The following is a 15,442-nucleotide window of genomic DNA, read 5'->3' on the forward strand; positions in this document are numbered from 1 at the left end:
TCCTGCTGGCCAGACTCCATGCCTGTGGGTGGTGTTACTGCTGCTGCCAGTGCTGCCACTGTTGCTGCTGCTGCATCTCTTGGGCGGCTGTTGAATAAAGAGAAACAAAGGGCCAATGAATATCTTGATATTCCATAGCCCTAGTTTCGAGGAATGGGGGATTTGATAATTACCGTCTCACATCTGCTGCTGGACTCCCCTCCTGTTGTTCAGCATGCTGCTCCATTTGGGGTGGTGGTGGTGCTGATGGTGCTGCTGCATTGGTCTCCTGCCTTCTCCTTCGCCTGGTTGCTGTCTTGGGTGGCATGTTGGGTGTGGCTGAGGGTCCCACTGTCATGCTTTTATATATGTGTCTTGTGGGCAGAGCTACTGAGCATGCTCAGACCAAAAAAAACGGATCCGGCGCATTGCGGCGCTCATAGGCTTTCATTGTGTGAAAAAGCTGGACACGCCGGATCCGGCGTGTCCGGCTTTTTCGCCGGAGACAAAAAACGTTACAGTAGCCGTTTTTTCCAGATGCAGGATCGCGACACATTGCCGGATCCGGCGAAAACCGGATGAAACGCATGGCCATCCGGCTCGATCCGGCTCTAATGCAAGTCAATGGGGGGGAAACCGGATCCGGCATTGCATTTCGCCGGATCCGGTTTTTGTCAAAAGTGCCGGATCGTGCCTGACGGCGAAAACCTGATGTGTGAAAGAGGCCTTAGGCTTCAGCTTCAGGAAGCTATCAGGTACCACTCCAAGTTTGTTCCAGGTACTGCAGTTTCTTACCCCAAGGCTCAGGTATACTGAAAAAGACTGGACTCGGAGTAACTTGGCAAGACAGGATATGGACTCTGTTCAGACTGCACAGGTTGTGGATCCTGAAACATAATGGATACTGATACCGAGTCACAGACAGGGCTGGATTCAGATCCTGGAACAGGCTTTGACTGGTTTTGGTACTGACGGAACGGTTTTAGGTTCAAATACTGCCAGTACAGTCTTGCATTCACGTGCCGCCAGATGTGGTTTCAGGTTCAGATTTGGCCACACAAGGACCAGGGGTTTGGGTTCAAGCTTTAGCCGCACAAGGACCAGGGAGGATTCAGGTATAGGCCCTGACCACTCAAGGATCAGGGGATTCAGGGACAGGGACAGGGACCTGGCAACACGCTAGTTGCACAAATACTAATGGGACCACATTGCTTAGGCATCTCCGTACTGGAGAGGGGGCCTTTTATATTATATGCCTCTCCGATATTGGCTGGGGGCACCTTTAAGAACAGGGGCACACACGCACACTAGGTGCGCTGCAGGGAAGCGTACACTGAGCAGGAAACCGGGAATGAGGAAATGCCAAGAAACGGAGAGCTGACCGCACAGCTGTGGCAGTGAGTATGTTGTCATCCTGCACGAAGGACAAGGGGGAACCGTGCAGGGACATCGGCATGTGTTTTACATCTGTTGAACATATATCAATATATTCCACTATACAGACATTGTAAGTGGGTAATACTAATGTTAGGGCAGCACGGTGGCTCAGTGGTTAGCGCTGCAAGGCTGCAGCGCTAACCACTGAGCCACCGTGCTGCCCTAACATTAGTATTACCCACTTACAATGTCTGTATAGTGGAATATATTGATATATGTTCAACAGATGTAAAACACATTCCTGGGTTCGAATCCCACCAAGGACAACATCTGCAAGGAGTTTGTATGTTCTCCCCGTGTTTGCGTGGGTTTCCTCCGGGCACTCCGGTTTCCTCCCACATTCTAAAGACATACTGATAGGGAATTTAGATTGTGAGCCCCATCGGGGACAGTGATGAAAATGTGTGCAAAACTGTAAAGCGCTGCGGAATATGTTAGCGCTATATAAAAATAAAGATTATTATTATTAATGTTAGTAAAGTATTTTTTATTAATAATCTGTTCTGTGATATTATTTGGTCACTATTTGGTGGTAATATATAGGACTTGTTCTTGTGTATGGTATTGTTGATAATATTGATCTTGCTATAGTGGACTTTGCTTAGTAATAGTTATGGGGATAATATTTGTTATTCAATTATTATATTACTTTATTATTTAGAAGTATTAGAAAATACTTATTACCGTGTTTTTTCTGTCAGATTTATAAACTTTATTTGTCTTAATTCTTATGGGGGTTAACACACAGTCTAGCAATACTGCTTGAACCACTCTTCTGAGAAACATGCTGTTGGGGGGCTTGACAGGATGGGCCAAGTTTTTTGGCCCAGGTTCAAATTTTGCCCTGAGGGGTCAAAATTTAGCTCCAAAGACCATAGGACTCTTGCTATGCCGCTGAGCAAAGGCTCATTGCTGACTGAAAAATGCAACAACCTTTTACTGGTTCCATGGAACCCCAGGGTTCGCATCACTCTGGTTGGGAAATGCTTTAATAAAGCTATTTTTTGGTGGAAGAGTGGAATTTTTCAGATTTCTAGTCCATCCGAACCTTATTAATAATAATGAAAATTTGACATTGTTCATCATTCTCTTATGAGTGGTTGTACTAACAATGGTATTTATAAATAAGTTAACATTAGGCTAACAGTTAGTCAGAAAGAATTATTTAGGTTATAAGGGTTGGGAATTTTTTATAGGTCTTAAAATTAACAGTCATGTCACGTACAATAAAGTGGTTGCCCACTTGTGAAGAAATATTTTGCAAGCCCAGCAGCTTGCTGAATCCTAATAGTGTGTAATGTTCACACTGTTGGGATTTGGCTCTTCTAGCTGGTTCCACCTGTTGTCACATGACTGTACATATGTGATTTCCATAGTTGTGATTACTTGCCAACTTGAGTCACAGCCACTTCTCCCTAAAGAATGCTGTAAGTTGTTGCTAAGACTCTAGTCAACACCTGACTGCATGTGATCACCCTTGGAACTGAGTAGCAGAGTCAAATCCTAACTTTTGTACATTACAAAGTCGTAGGATTCAGCAAGTTGCACAGTGCCTGCTGAAATTTTCTCAGGATTAGTCAACCCCTTCAAATTGTGCTTCCCCTTCCAGAGTTATAACATGTCTGTGCATGCACAGGAAGGTAAGACACTTTCTCCCTTGCAGCAAACCTTACAGATCAGTTGGGAGAGGTTGACGCATTTTGAACAATAAAAAAAATTGGTTTGCAAAGGTGGACATAGCCGTTATGTGTTCAACAGGTGCTGTATATTAGCAAAGGTAGCCATAAAGTACGGTACATATTGTCATCTGATATGTGATTTTTCTTATTTCTCTTCAGCTTTCACTTTGTCCGTGGAACACAATGACTGCATATTCGCAGAGTTCCTTTGTAAGAATGATAGTCTGTGCAATAACACCTACCATGTGTTAAAAAATTGCTCTGTACCCAGTGGAGCGTACCTTCTAAATACACCTGAATGTCAAGAGGCATCTCAGCTAATTTCTCAGACTCCCATCATCCATTGCAAATGTCATCATCGTATGAAGAAGGAGGAGCTATGTTTGAGCATTTATTGGACTGTGCATCCTGCCTACATGCCTGGTAAGCATTTTACGCAACCTTCCAAGTGACGTGAAAAGATAGCATGTAGTAGTGACTCATAGAACAGACATATTTTGATGATTTTCATACTAAGAGCCTATTACTAGTAATAATGTAGTGGTTTTTCTATTCTGTACAATGAAATCAATCTTTTTCTGTACTCTTAAAGTGAATGTTATCAGATAATAACCAATTGTTAAAGCAGGTTTTTGCATTCTATGTATTTTATAACAAATTATTGGGTATTATTCAATTTATTTATTATTGCATATTATTAGGTATTAACCGCTTTACCCCCCCAAGGCTGTTTGCAACTTCATGACCACGCCAAATTTTACAATTCTGACCAATGTCACTTTATGAGGTTATTACTCCATTAAACAGATTCCACTGATTCTGAGATTTTTTTTATTGACATATTGTACTTCATGGCAAAATTTCTTTGATGTGACTTGGGTTTGTTTGTGGAAAAAAAATGGAAATGTGGCTAAAATTTAGAAAATTTAGCATTTTTTAAAAAAAATTATTTTTATGCTCTTGAATCACAGTCACGTCACACAAAATAGTTAATAAATACTATTTTCCACACGTCTACTTTACATCAGTACAATTTTTTAAACATAATTTTTTTGTTAGGAAGTTGTAAGGGTTAAAAGTTTTTTACGGACCACCTCACATTTGAAGTGCCTTTGAGCGGTCTAAATGACAGAAAATAGTGAAAAGTTAAAACATTCTAAAAACTGCACCCCGCAAGGTGCTCAAAACCAGATTCAACAAGTTTATTAACCCTTCAGGTGCTTCACAGAAATTTTTGGATTGTGGAAAAAAAAAATGAACATTTAACTTTTTTTCACATAAATTTTACTTAAGATTCATTTTTTTTTATTTTCACAAGGGTAACACTAAAAAATAGACTCCAAAATTTGTTGTGCAATTTCTCCTGAGCATACCGATACCCCATATGTGGGAAAACCACTGTTTGGGTACACAACAGGGTTCAGAATAGAGCTCCTGTGTTTGGAGAGCCCCTGATGTGCCTAAACAGTGAAAATCACCCACCATTTTAGAAACTAGACTCCTCAGGGAATTTATCTAGATGTGAGGTGAGAACCTTGAACCCTCAGGTGCTTCACAGAAGTTTATAACATTGAGCCGTGAAAATAAAAAAAAAAATATCACATTTTCCCCAAAAATATTTCCAAAAGGTGAATTTTCATAAGGGTGTAGGCACGTGTGCCGACTGAGGGGTGGTCCCTTTTTGCTGCAAACAGACTGGAGACAGAGACCGACGTGCATTCAAACAGGTTCCTCTTTATTGGCCGTCCTCCCGACGACCACAGCAACACGGCAGCAACACGACAGCTCCTACGCACGGTCCGGGTACCTTTCACCTACTGCTTTCCCTGAAAGTGACGTCCCTCGCGGTTCTTTCACTGTGGCTGCCTTAGGCCTACCACCACAGTGCTTCCCCTGACAGAGTCCATCTGTCTGGTACCCCCGAGCGTGCTCTGTCCTGCGGCTATCCTGTCAGGGCCACCCCCTGACTGTCTCTCCTTCCAGTCCCTTCTGGAGCTTGTCCTTCTTCCTACGCTGAATGCCTCCTCCTGGATTGGCTTACCTGGGGCTCTCTCCCTTTTTATTCCCCTGCCTGGAAATTCCCCTCCTTAGCCCCCGTAACTCCGCCCATCATGACTATGTGGTTTCTTAAGCATTAGCTGCTGTTAAGTCCTTTCCCTGCTTTCTTTTGTCTCCCTCTAGTGGCCAAACTTCAGTACTGCACCGTCTCCCTCTGCTGCTATTCTTTGTCTCCCCCTAGTGGCCAAAACCCGGTCCTGCACCATCTCTTCCTAATTCTAGCTGTTTCCCCATACGTATATACCAGTTCACATCAAGCATATTTACTGCACATCTTACATTTACTGTTCTTCTTCAGACAGGTCCATAGGTCCACTTCCCTACAAGGGTGACAGAACAAATTGCACTATACAATTTGTTGTGTAATTTCTCCTGAGTAAGTCGATACCCCATATGTGGGGGGAAAACTGATGGGCACATGGTAGGATTTGGAAGGGAAGGAGCGCCATTTGACTTTTTGAATGCAAAATTTGCTGGAATAATTAGTGGACGCCATGCGCATTTGAAGAGCTCCTCATGTGCCTAAAGAGTGGAAACCGCCCACAAGTGACTCCTCAGGGAGCGTATCTAGATATGTGGTGAACACCTTGAACTTCACAGAAGTTTATAACATAAAAATGAAAAAAATAACATTTTTCCCACAAAAATTTTAATTTAGTTACAATTTTTTTTATTTTCACAAGGTAACAGGAGAAAGTGAACCCCAAAATTTGTTGTGCAATTTCTCCTGAGTAAGCATATACCCCATATTTAGGGGAAACGACTGTTTAGGCGCACAGCAGGGCTCAGAAAGAAAGGAGTAACTTTTTGAAACGCAAACTTTGATGGAATGGTCTGCAGGTGTCAAGTCGCGTTTATAGAGCCTCCAATGTGCTTAAACTGTGGAAACCTCCCACAAGTGACCCCATTTTGAAAACTGGATCCCTCAAGGAATGTATCTACTGTAGCTGTATGGTGAGCACTTTGAACCACCAGGTGCTTCACAGAAGTTTATAATATAGAGCCGTGAAAATAAAAAATAAAAAATCACATTTTTCACACAAAAATGTTATTTTAGCCATTTTTTTTCACAAGGGTAGCAAGAAAAAATAAAACCCAAAATGTGGTTTGAAATTTCTACTAAGTACTCCGATACCCCATATGTGGTCAAAAACTACTTTTGAGGCACAGTGCAAAACTCAGAAGGGAAGATGTGCCATATTGGAGTTCAGATTTTGCTGGACTGGATTGAGGGTGTCATGTCACATTGGTAGAGCCCCTGAGCTGCCAGAACAGCAGAATCCCCAATAAGAAATTTTACAAACTACACCTGTTATTAATCCATCTAGGGGTGTAGTGATCATGTTGACACCACAGGTGGGTCACAATTTTATACACCAATTTTAAGACACCTGTCTTTTTTCAGCCTTTCCAACTATGTTACTATGGTTCTTTAGAAGGGCGTAGATTTGGGGATTTATTCTGACGGAATATAGGCTGAACTGGATGGACAAATGTCTTTTTTTGGCCTTGTTAACTACTGTATGTTATACCATTGGGCATTTTTACCACCAAACTTTTGTCTTAGCCTGAAATTTTACATTTTCAGACTAGGAAATGAGTAAAAATGGCACCAAAATTTGTCCTACAATTTCTGATGAAGGTAAAAATACCCCATATGTGACTGTACAGTACTGCTTAGCCACATGGCAAGACTCGGGATGGACATTGCCCTCTCTGCTTCCTGGAGTGCAGATTTCCTTAAAATAGTTTGCGGATTCCATATACAGAGCACCTAAGTGCTAGAATAGCAGAATCCCCCCTTCAATTGACCCCATTTTGGAAATTATACCCCTATGGGAATTTATCAATAGGTGCAGTGATGATTTTGACTCAATGGGTGTTTTCCAGAAACAAGCAGCAGTGGATGTTGCAGAGTGAAAATTGCAAACTGTTGTTGTAGTGACCAGTACCCTACAGTACCCTGTAGTGACCAGTACGCTGTAGTGTCCAGTACTTTTGCCCAGCCCATGCATCTGGATACATGCACCAGTATATTAGGAGGGCTCTTATCACTACAGAAATGCCAAACACGTAGATGGTAAATGTGGTTTAGGCACACTGTGGAGTTCAGAAGGGAGTGGGGCATTTAGAATTGAGAGCGCAGAATTTGCTGAATTTCTTAGAGGGAGTGGGGGCGAGGAACGAGGAGCTATTTTGCTTTTCCAGGGCCTCTGTGCTACAAGTACTGTGGAAGCCCCCAATATTTCTTTTGACAGATGATGCACCTGAGAGAGAGCTTTTTAATAGATTGAGCTGAAGATTTTATTGGGAACATTTAGCATAACATTTGGGATCACATTTATCCTGTGCTCTATGCTGAGCAGTTACTTTGGGGTTTACATCTAAATCTATGACATGATTCAGATGAAACCCCAGAAGGATGCATTCACTATAATGAGGCAGCAGAGTTAGCTCTGTTCAGCAATGTCCTTCTTTTCAGAAGTCCACAAAACTGTGGTGGACCACATTTTTATACACCCTGAAGAGACGGACACTGCTGGATCACAGGCCAGACTGCGTCTTCCACTTGGGATTCCGTCTGAATCACATATTTCAAAGATTTAAACGGAAACCCTGGTGTAAGCCCTCAGCACAGTGCGCAGGATAAATGTAAGCAGAGCCTTACTGCGGTCTTTGGGAGGCAGAATGAACAAATTAACAGCAGGTGAAGAATTGATTTTATTTATTTTTTATGCCATTCCTAGTGCGGTATAAGTGATTAGACTATTTTATTTGCCGGGTCTGTGTGGTTACAGCAATACCAGTATTATATATTTTTTTTAATGTTTGGCTGCTGTCACACACTAAAAACGCTTTTTTTGGAAAAACAAGTTTTTGCATTGCCATATTTTGAGAGCTATAATTTTTCCATATTTCTACTGACAGAGCTATGCTGTGGTTTGTTTTTTGCGTGACAACTTGACATTTTATTGGTACCATTTTCGGGCACATAACATTTTTGATCGCTTTCTATTCTAATTTTTTGGAGGCAGAATGAATGAACACCAGCAATTCAGGAATTGTTTTTTGGAGTTTTTTTATGTCGTTTCATCGTCGTAAAATTGATGAGGCAGCTTTATTCTTTGGGTCAGTGCGACTACAGCAATACCACATTTATATAGTTTTTTTGTGTTTATTCAATAAAACTATTTTATAGAAAAAATAATTATTTTTGCATTGGTATATTCTGAGAGCTATAACTTTTTTATTTTTTTCGCTGATTGAGCTGTATGGCAGCTTGTTTTTTGCAAGGACAAGATGACGTTTTCAGCCATACCATTTTTTTTTTTACATCTTTTGATTGTGTTTTATTCAACTTTTTGTTGGGCGGTATGATCATAAAGCATCATTTTTTTTGTCTTTTTTTTTGCAGTGTTCACTAAAGTGGTTAATTTGTGGGACAGTTTTATAGGTCGAGTCATTATGGATGCAATACGACCAAATATTTGTTCTTTTTTTGTTAATTTTTTTAATAAAAATTTTTCTATATGGGTCAGAACTGTAAAATTTGGCCTGGTCATAAAGGTGCAAACAGTCTTGGAGGGAAAAGGGGTTAATCATTCCTCATAGAACATTATTTGCAGTTTTTCAGTTTTTTTTTAAATGTAGTGCCTACAACTGAGGAGTTCTGAGTAGCGGACTCAGCTCCTGAACCTGCACCAAACACCCTGACACATTACATGATGCAATAGTGTATCATGGAGCATTATGAGATTTTAACCACTTCCTCAGCACAGCTGTACCCTCTGCATTGAGGTGCATCCTGTCCCTACTGTGGAACCTGTAACCAACAGAGATTTCAGCTAAGTTCTTCATGACCACAAGCCCTTTCATCTTGCTCCATCATCTAAGCCGCTTACGCACACGTTGAATAATTGGTGAGTTTTTACCTTCTTTTTCAGATGGATTTCGCCTGAAAGAGCACTAAAAAAAAAACTCCAAAAAGAATTATGTACACTGTAGTGTCAAAACGACTTGCTGTGCACATGTTCCGTCTTTCGTAACTTAACCACTTCAGGCTATTAGAAGCCATGAAGCGGCTAAAAGAAGTGATCTGTCCTTTCTTCTGTACTAAAGCCTCCACAGAAGACATTCAGACAGAGGTCAGAAAAAACAATTATGGAACAATACTCCAGCATTTTTCCGAAGCGTCTTCTGCTTCAAAACGGATGTAGGGATGCCAGCACGTTAAATACTCCGTGTGCCTAAGCCTTAGCTGGGACCCAGCTACCAACCCCAGTCAGAACATCCTCAGTCCGCTCGAAACTCCTCTCTAAGTTTGCAATGTTCCTGAATGTTGCAAGCTGCATATTTAGATCAATGACCTGAGCTATTATTATAATAATAATATATTATATATTAATAATATTAAACACCATGTAACGTAATTCACTATTTGCTGTTCTGTTATTTTTTTTATCCAGGTAATCTCGTTTCCTATGACTCTCCATACTCAGACGAGTTAGAAACCAAAGAAGAAACGAAGTTCATGCAACTCTTAACTGTCCCCTCTGGTAAATATTTATTGCATATTGCTTCCAGGTGTCTGCCTTGCTTTTTCTGGCTATAGATATCTTAGAGGGGTTGTCTTGACTTTGGTCACATGGTAGCTGACGAGCAAGGGAAATGCTGGGGAATCGTGACAACATGTCATGATTCGGCAGTCTGCAGTCGCATTAACCCCTTGTCTCTGCTGCCAATTAAACTATCGCTCGATTGTAATTTCAAGTTTACAAAAAGGGTTAAAAATTAAAGTAAAACATAAAATAAAAAATATTTCAAATAATAAATTGAACATATAAAAGTTCAAATTACCAATTTTTACTCCATGAAAAATAAAGACATTCAAAAATAGCCATATTTATTATACCTGTGTCCAAATAAATCCAACTTATGAAATTATAAAATTATGGAAACCATACGTTACATGCTGAAAATATAACACCAGAATTGCTGCTTTTCAAATCCACTCACTTCCTGTAGGAAATACAATAAAAAACTGTCAAAATGTCATGTATATACCAAAATGATATCAATAAAAATTTCAACACACAAGTGCTTCCCTTATCCAACACTATCTATTGAAAAAAAATATGGAAAAGTAAAAAAAGCTACAAATCTCAACAGATGGCGTCACAGATCAAAGCTGGGCAAGTTTAGTTTGTAAGCTGTAATCGTACCCACCTGTAAAATCATATCGCCTAGTCATTATTACCACAGAAATAACGCTTTACGCCTAAAAACTGAGCAAAACAAATGCGCCCCAAATTCTAAATAAGGAAATGTCCTTTCTCCACCAACGTACAGTAGTGTTCACACAGACTTTCGAAGCAAAAACAATAATAAAGTTCATCAAACAATCAACCTACCGTGGAAATAGCACACATATTAACCCGATATCTCCTGTTCCAATACGTATATAGGGCATGCTAAATTAGGGACTCAAGATGAAAGAGATTTATTATTGGGATATGAGACCCTCATACACTCATACATCTTATAAGAATCTGATCTCCTGGTTCAGTTTTAACATCACATTGAAGAACCAAGTTGTTAGCGTAGAGATTACAAGATATTTCTTATGTACACATAACCCAAGACCTTGTGAATTCTTCACAAATATTGTCAGCTACATATCTAGAGGCTGTTTGGACGAATAACATCTGTATCCATTACTTGACCATGTTTTGTGCTTGACTTGTGTGTTTTCACACATGGTGCTATTCCACCAGGACCATTCATCCCTAATTTCCTGATCTGGGTCATTGTACTTTTGTTCTACATAGAAGATGTTGCACATTACAATAAAAATCACATGGAAACCATATGTCCTTATCTGAGCCTAAGGGGCTTTAAAAATAACCTAAATTCTGACAATGAGATTAATGTTTTCTTATGTTCTTTTTAATGGTAAGCATGCTTATAATTATAATTGTTGGTTTTATTTGAACATAGATTTGTGTACACTGTTCTATCCTTTATAATAGGATATATTCTGGCAGGACAACATTTTTTTCTAAAATCTGTATTTTGCTTGAGTGAAAAAAGAAGATTCCACTTCATCCAAATCAGTCAAGGGTGATAGCTGCATATTGAGCCTCAGTATGTAAAAGGTCAGGAGACTTCTTGAAAAAGATGAGTTTTGATCTCATAATGGTCAGTTTTATCCTTACTCACTTTGCTGGAAAGAAATTTTTACTAGTACCAACCATCTAATACACGTGAATATACCAGTGATTGTACTTCTGCTTTTTCTAACATCATGTCCTCTATACCTGAAACTGAATTATTCCAAAATTTAACTTCTTGTGTTTCCTTCCTCTACTAATATGCTTAAGCCTGATATTTCCATTTCCATGTGTAGTACTACTCCTAGACACAATTGTAGTCTTAGGGTTATATTTCACTCAGATCCTTCCTTCGCTCTCTGTATCCAATTACTTGCACCATTTTACTTGCACTTCAAAAAATTGCCAGAATCCACCCTTTTTTTGCTACTAAAACTTCAAAAAAAGTCTTAAGGTACTGTCGCACTAAGCCATATCGCTAGCAATATCGCTATAACTTGTGACGTTATAGCGATATTGCTAGCAACATCGCTGTGTCTGATACTTACCTACGACCCGCTCCCCCGCTGGTTATCGCTGATTGCGCGAGAACGTTCAGGACTTTTTCTCGTCATCAGCTTCCTGCGGCGCTTCCTGTGGAGAGACGAGCGTGGAGCCGGGCGGGAGGACGCAGGATCACCTAGTGTGACAGGTAAGTAGCGACCCCCCGACCGCTGCGATGTCGCTGATGAGATCTGCCTGTGTGGCAGCTCACAAGCGACCATTTAGCGATGTACCAGCGATCCTGACCGCGTCATATCGCTGGTCGGGATCGCTGGTACATCGCTAAGTGTGACAGTACCTTTACTGTCCCTCTGACTCATTCTCTTATTGACTAGTACTTACTACTAATTGTTATTCTTCTCACTAAATTCTCTCCTATCCATTCTGTCATGACTCCTGACAGGATGGTTCCGCCTCCATCCTGGACATATCAAGGCTAATTCTAGTTCGCCTCCCTTTGGTTCTGGGGCGGCTATTTAATGCTGGTAGTTTCTGGATTTGGTGTCGGTGATACTTCCGTATACTCTGTTTGTGGTTGCTGACCCAGGTTACTCGTCCGTAAACGTTGTGCCTCTGTGCGTGTGTGCTTTGCTGTGTATGACCTGGTTGTCCCTTGATTTTTGCCTCTGTATCCTGCTTTGTACTGCTCTGTCCTTCCAGGTTAGCTGACCCCTTGGCTCGTCTCTGTTTACTGTCTTATCGCTAGGTACCACGCTCTCGTCTGGCATTTGACCCTCGGCTCTCCTTTGACTACGTTAACTCTCTGTACCCTGTACTCCGCGCATTCAGCTGCCTTCCCTTTCCTCATGCGCGGTGACTCCACCTCCCCTGTCACATGACTGCTTAGTTCCAGGTTCTGTACTCACTGCTTAGTCTCAGGTCCTTGCGCACTGCGTGCCTTGTTCCTCCACTCCCTGTGCTCGTTCACGTGCCCCTTGATAGCGCCCCCTAGACTGCGCCAGTGACTCCATCGGTTTCATTACACAATCTGTCTTGAATGCAGTAACTATGCTCTTATTTATGCTGCTACACCGACCACTCCGCCCTGTGCCAGTCATTGCACTGGTTTCCCATCCGATTCAGGATAACGAATAAACTTATCACTCTCACCTACAAAGCTCACCACAATGCTGAATCACCCTACATTTCCTCCCTCATCTCTATCTACACATGATATCCATTCAGATAATGCTCTAAAATTAACATCCTCCATTATCCAAATGCAATGTGCTACCACAGTCAATCAGTGTCCAAAGTTTTAAGCATGCCCTAAAAGCACATTTTTTTAGGAAAGCCTAGAACACCACTTTGCTAGTCTAACTTCTCCCAGTTTCTCCCGTCCTACATTCTTCTCATAATCTGATTAGACAATGACTGGTCAGTTCATCTTTATATGAGTACCCTTAATTAAAGATTTTTGGACCATACAATTCAAAACATTTTTTACCTCTTGTATCACCCAAGGGCTTAAATAGAAATCATGCAACCCAAAGCAAAACTCTTAATTGGGCACCCACCACTCCCCCCAAAAAAACATGACGGAGTAGGTAGGGTCAAGGCATCTTAGGTGAGGTCACAATGCATACATTCTGTCACAGAAGGGCATAGCTTTATGCCGTGTATGCCACATACAGAGTAATAGTGCCAATACTGAACCCATTTTATATTCTCACCCACTTTGAAATCCCTTTTAAGGTTCCCCATAGAGCAACATGTCTTCCAAAATGGCCTTCCTCACAGCATGATACCCTCATAAAAAATTCCCAATAGTGTTGTACAGTACCTTCCACATGTACAGTATATTGCTGCCACGGTGTCCTCCACACAGTGTGATGCTGCCATTGTACCCCATGACACTGTTTGCTGTTAGACAGCTGGACTGTTCCCCTCACACATTGAGGTCTCACAGTGCTTCTCACCACAGTAAAATTCTCTCACAGTCGTCCCCTACAGTATGATGCCCCCACAGTCCCCATACACAATATGATTGCTCTCACACACAAAACGATGGCCCACACAGCTCACTACACACAGTATTATAATCCACAAAGCTCCCCACCACAGTACATGACCCTCAAAGCTTCCTGTACATGGTGTGATGGCTCCATAATTCCCTACACAGTATAATGTCCTCTATACCCCCCCACACACAATAGGATGGCCCACAGCCCCCATGCATAATATGATGGTCACCCACAATCCCCATGCAGAATGATTGTCACCCACACACGGCCGTATTTGCCACTAGGCACTTGAGGGCCCGTGCCTAGGGCAGGAGAATGCGGGGGGGGCGGCACCTGAGCAAAGTTGCTTTTTTTTTTTCCCACATATAGTCCGGGGCCCGCCCACCCTCACTCCCACCTACGTCTTCCGGCTGCTGCGGGGCTCTCGGATCCCACATGTCGCTGTCTGTACTGCACAGGGAGGAAGAGGAAACATGTCACGCTGCAGGCCCTGCCCCCTCCTTGCTGTGGCGCCAAGTTCAGTTCCAGTACCCACTGCCCCGAGACAGACAGAGCTGATGGAGCAGTTGCGGGGGAGGATGGTGCAGAGATTCTTGTGTCCAGGTCAGTTGTGCGGTGCTTGGTGTACGTGGGTCGCCCGCCAGGGCCGTGGGGTACTCGGCGCCAGGTCAGTTGATTTTAATGGGAAGTGTCACGGCAGCGGAGACCCGGTCCGTGGCCCTGGGCATCCATGTAAAAGAAATAGCGTGGCTGATGATTAAAGTTTATAAGTGGATGATTCGTGACGCCACCTGTGGTGTTCGGCAATGAAGATGTTAAGCCGACGCTGCAGACAGATCCTCTGGGACAGATGGTGTGGTGCAGCAATGATGTTGTGGCCCTCCACAGGTAGGGCAGTAGTCCCAGGGCAGTGTAGATAAAGAGCTAGTGAGGAGAGGGTAATGGTGTAGTGTTAAGCACAGAGATGTAGCAGTGCTGAGTGGGTTGACCCAGGAATAAGCAGAGGACACCAGGGCATGTAGTTCCAAAGCTTTACTCAGTCTGTTGTGCATACAGGTGCCCGCATCCGTGCCATGTCCTCCAGGTCAGAAGCCCAGTCAACTTCCAGGCAAGATGAAGTACTCCGTTCCAACACTCCGCCAACATATGCCTTCTCTGAACATCTCCTCACTAGCGTTTGTTTGAGGTACTTACAGTACTGTGTTACACTGAAGTTCCTCCTTTCTGATGTTCTTTAGAACTCTGCTTGTATGGCAGACAGCTGTAGCCTGCTTCGGGGACTTCTTGCTACCGAGTCCCGGCTCACTCACGTTGCTGTTGTGCCCCCAAGTCTTGTGTGGGAATAAAGTGGTGACAACTTCTATTCCTCCGGTGTCTGCTGCAGGACCATTAGCATCCATACAACCTCGGGGACCGGACCCCGGCCATGCGCTTAGAACTTGAGGAAGGGCTCTGCTCTAACCCTAGTCCTTAGTTCTCTTCTTCTCCTTATGTTCCGTACAAATCTTTCTTTCTTATGGAGTATTAGGCTTTCTATATCTCTTTCCCGTGCCAGCAGTCTCAGGTCACTGAGGTCTGTTGCAGTACCTTCTTCCATCCTTCCCACTCAGGGGATCTTCTCTCAGAGACTGCCCTAGTCCTAATAATCACCTGCTCTCTCGTGCAGACTAAG

The 15,442-nt window shown here is 42.4% G+C and overlaps 1 protein-coding gene across 3 annotated transcripts in view; it reads left to right on the forward strand.

Annotated features, from left to right (window-relative positions):
* The window catches only part of GFRA3 (GDNF family receptor alpha 3), a 199,240-nt gene that overhangs the window by 154,825 nt on the left and 28,973 nt on the right, over positions 1-15,442 (forward strand). For all 3 annotated transcript variants that reach the window (XM_073556911.1, XM_073556910.1, XM_073556909.1), the window contains exons 2-3: positions 3,255-3,518; positions 9,620-9,709. In XM_073556911.1, coding sequence (XP_073413012.1) covers positions 3,255-3,518; positions 9,620-9,709 — 354 coding nt within the window. The remainder of the gene's footprint in view (positions 1-3,254; positions 3,519-9,619; positions 9,710-15,442) is intronic.

This window comes from Dendrobates tinctorius, unplaced genomic scaffold, assembly GCF_039654945.1.
Source record: "Dendrobates tinctorius isolate UK_male_01 unplaced genomic scaffold, ASM3965494v1 ptg000241l, whole genome shotgun sequence".
NCBI classification, from domain to species: Eukaryota; Metazoa; Chordata; class Amphibia; order Anura; family Dendrobatidae; genus Dendrobates; species Dendrobates tinctorius.